Here is a 3,102-nt window from a genome sequence, read left to right as displayed (position 1 = left end):
TTAAGAATTCTAATCAAAATACTTGTAATATGAGTCTTACATAGAGATCATTTGCATCGGTGCAATTGAATAACTTTTACATCTTACTACTTAAGTTTTTACTTGGTGTAGATAACGTCGATGAGAAGAATGGTGTATGCATCTGTAGCATGCTTTCATAGACCTATTTCTTCATTTGGTGATGCTAGTTTGCTCTCAAGTAAGGAAATACATGTTTTTGCAAGTCACTAAATGATATCTGAAGATGATCCCCCGTTACGTTTATGAATTTCACCTTTCCAGCCTTGTCCAAAGTTCTTAAACCAATCCTATCTTCAGTATATAGTTTTGTCTGCATGAACCATGACAAGGTTAATTTATATGGAAAAATATATAGCTGTGTTGATTATAATTTGTTATCAGTCATTTTATTTTACTCCAGTGGGGAACCGATAATGTGAAAGCACGGGTTGTTTGTTACCTGTTGCACAGGCAAGATTTTGTTCCAGGACCCATCTTCATAGTGACCAAACCAAGATGTTTCCCTTGGTATCAATGTTTGGTCTTGTTCAAACTGATGGATATCAACATCGAAGAAAGGGAGCAAATGTAAGTTACTCATCTGTTTTCAGTTAGTATCTAGCTTTTGTGTTAACCTTAGCTGGTAAGAAAGTTCTATACTTGCCTTGATAAGCACCAGGTTCTGCAACCTGGAGAACCTTTTCTTAAATAGCGAGTTTTTCTGTCCTGAAATTTCATTGTTAAGCCTTGGTAGAAACACGCAGCCTTTCATGTAACCCTCAATGTCCTGTCAAAAAAGTTCTCATTTTTCTTATTAGTGCTGCAGTAGATTTGGGAAGAAAATGTGCTTTAAAATGTAGATATTGGACATGTATTGATAACTCACAGTTGGGATTTTGATATATCCAGCAGGTGCTAACCTTTCCTGCAGAATTGTTTGCTTTAAATGTTAACATTAGTGAGCAACGCTGATGGGGGAACAATATTCTATAAACAGAGACAATTTCAGAACCTGGACAAACTTTGTGTATACCCCCAGCCTGATTAAATTTGCTTCAAGAACACATGTCTGAGTCTCCTGCATAAATAAGTACCCTTTAGGTTAGAGCTTGAAAAATGTCATGAATTACAAGCCCTTGAAATGTGAAGGTACGGTGAATTCTGATTAGTGAACTTGTGGTATTGTGGTTAAATTCAGAGCTTCAGGTTCGAGTTTTCTGAGTACTAGTTGATGGTTTATGAGATGATTATTTCTCATTATACTTTATGTGATTTAAAAGTTTGTACAATTTAGAAGTACTAATCCTGATTTGAGAGTGATCTTATGCAAAGAGAAAGGGAATGCGGCTCATACATTACACAGAGGTGGAGATGCTACACCAGCATGAGGACCTGCTAGTGCTATGTAGTTCTTCACCTGTTTTGCATTAGTGAGAAACCAGATCAGTTATAGAATTTCTTGTGCATGGCTCACAGAATGACCAGACTCTAGTTAATCAAGGAAAGTTACAAGTATAATTTGTCCCGTACCCTTTTCTTTCTTAAGTGGGATACACTCGTTATGATTGTTTGGTTTGGTTAGTAGAAAAATTAAGTATCGTTTAAGAAATTTGTAAGAATCTCGTCCAATCTAAAAAGAAGTTACTTTACAATACGGTTGAAAATATACAGAGCCGAAGTTCAACTATAAAATCTGAGAAAAATTATGCTGGATTAATGTGGAAGATATATGTTAAGTTTATAGAAATTTCTCACAGGAGGTCCTCCATCACATGTCTGTATGAGCCCTCGTCCAACCATGTTACCCTGCAAAAGATTGGCTTAAAGATTTAGTTTTTACCAAGCAATATCAGTAGAAGAGAAAAGGGCATATATGAGATATATTAACCAATGTTTTTGTACCTGGGATTCGGCAACTAAGTTGTACCCTGCACTCAACTCTTTCATACTCTTCACCTTCTTGCAAGCTACCTCAATCTGCACAACCACATTTACTATCATCCTGATGCAGGCCATGATACTCAAGATACGCGCACAGACAGGTGCTAGCAAGGTCCGAGGCTCACCTGTTTCTCAATTGGCATAAAAAATGAATCCATAAATCCATTCCCTATTTCTCTGCACATGGGAAGTGAACATCAGAGGATACAGAGGACGGACACGACCCTTAAATCAGATAAATTGATCAATAAATATGACATACATGCAAGATCCTTGAGCACCAGACCATTTTCTCAGAGTTGCTGTGAAATTCTGCAGTCTTGCACTACTGCATTCATCTGCAATGCCTGTCACAGCCCGAAAAACAAAAAAAAAAATAAACCAACTGAATAAGTTCGGCATAAGTTCAGAAAAAGTGCCTAATTACCATGAAACAGCACAAAAGGCAGAGGATTCGTCGAAGCAGGAAACACGGTGAACATCGAAGCAAATATCACAAAGATGGCTACTAAAACTTTGGCTGCCATTGATTAAAATTCTTCTTGTTCCCAGAACTGTATTCCAGTACTATACCAGCATATGCTACTAGGCTTTTATTTATAGAATCTGTGGACTAATGGTTCAAAAATGTGCTGCTTTTTGTCCTTTTGCATTCCACAAATGTGTGATTATATACATATGCAGCACACTACTGGTACAGCACGCCATAATGTTGCTGTGCCGTGTTGATTACTTGTTAACTATATCTTTCATGCGCAGAGCCTTGGTTAATATGAATCCATTTATGTTTGTATATACATGCAAATTAATGATCAATGGCCACATTTCTTAAATAATTTTTTGTGCTAATTTGATATGGACTAGAAAAAGAGAGAAAATACAAGCATAACATCTAGGCTAACTACAAGCTAACAGTTCACAACCCGAGAAACAACTGCATCCGAAAATCCAGACCTACTGCACAATCCATGCAAATGATCAATACAGTTTTTTAAGCAAAAAATTGATCACCAGAAAACACTTTATATCATGACAATCTTAAGATTGTGGTGTGGGTATGTTAACTTATTTCGAGTATTTATGGGGGCCGTTTGGGTGAGTTTAAAATAAATGCTTTTTGCTTAAAATAAAAAAGTGGATTAGAAGTTAGAAGCAAGTTAA

At 36.5% G+C, this 3,102-nt stretch overlaps 1 protein-coding gene across 1 annotated transcript; it reads right to left on the bottom strand.

Annotated features, from left to right (window-relative positions):
• LOC108217797 (uncharacterized) lies at positions 1–2,588 on the bottom strand. Its single transcript, XM_017390687.2, has 11 exons — positions 2,369–2,588; positions 2,204–2,288; positions 2,067–2,118; positions 1,903–1,977; positions 1,756–1,806; positions 1,355–1,417; positions 1,013–1,078; positions 887–925; positions 665–787; positions 461–553; positions 1–331 (listed from the first exon to the last, which is right to left on the bottom strand). The coding sequence occupies exons 1-11, from the start codon at positions 2,466–2,468 to the stop codon at positions 185–187; spliced, it is 894 nt and encodes a 297-aa protein (XP_017246176.1). The 5' UTR covers positions 2,469–2,588; the 3' UTR covers positions 1–184.
• Between the last annotated feature and the right edge of the window lie 514 nt (positions 2,589–3,102).

This window comes from Daucus carota, chromosome 4 (genome assembly GCF_001625215.2).
Source record: "Daucus carota subsp. sativus chromosome 4, DH1 v3.0, whole genome shotgun sequence".
In the NCBI taxonomy this organism is placed as follows: Eukaryota; Viridiplantae; Streptophyta; class Magnoliopsida; order Apiales; family Apiaceae; genus Daucus; species Daucus carota.
This window is presented reverse-complemented; position numbering and strand designations above follow the sequence as displayed.

Excerpts from the sequence above, each read along its gene's own strand:
- LOC108217797 (XM_017390687.2), bottom strand. The coding sequence starts at position 2,468 with ATGGCAGCCAAAGTTTTAGTAGCCATCTTTGTGATATTTGCTTCGATG. Across the intron at positions 1,418-1,755 it reads CATGTGATGGAGGACCTCCT|GTGAAGAACTACATAGCACT; the intron begins GTGAGAAATTTC and ends AATGCAAAACAG. Across the intron at positions 332-460 it reads AAATCTTGCCTGTGCAACAG|ACAAAACTATATACTGAAGA; the intron begins GTAACAAACAAC and ends TGGTTCATGCAG.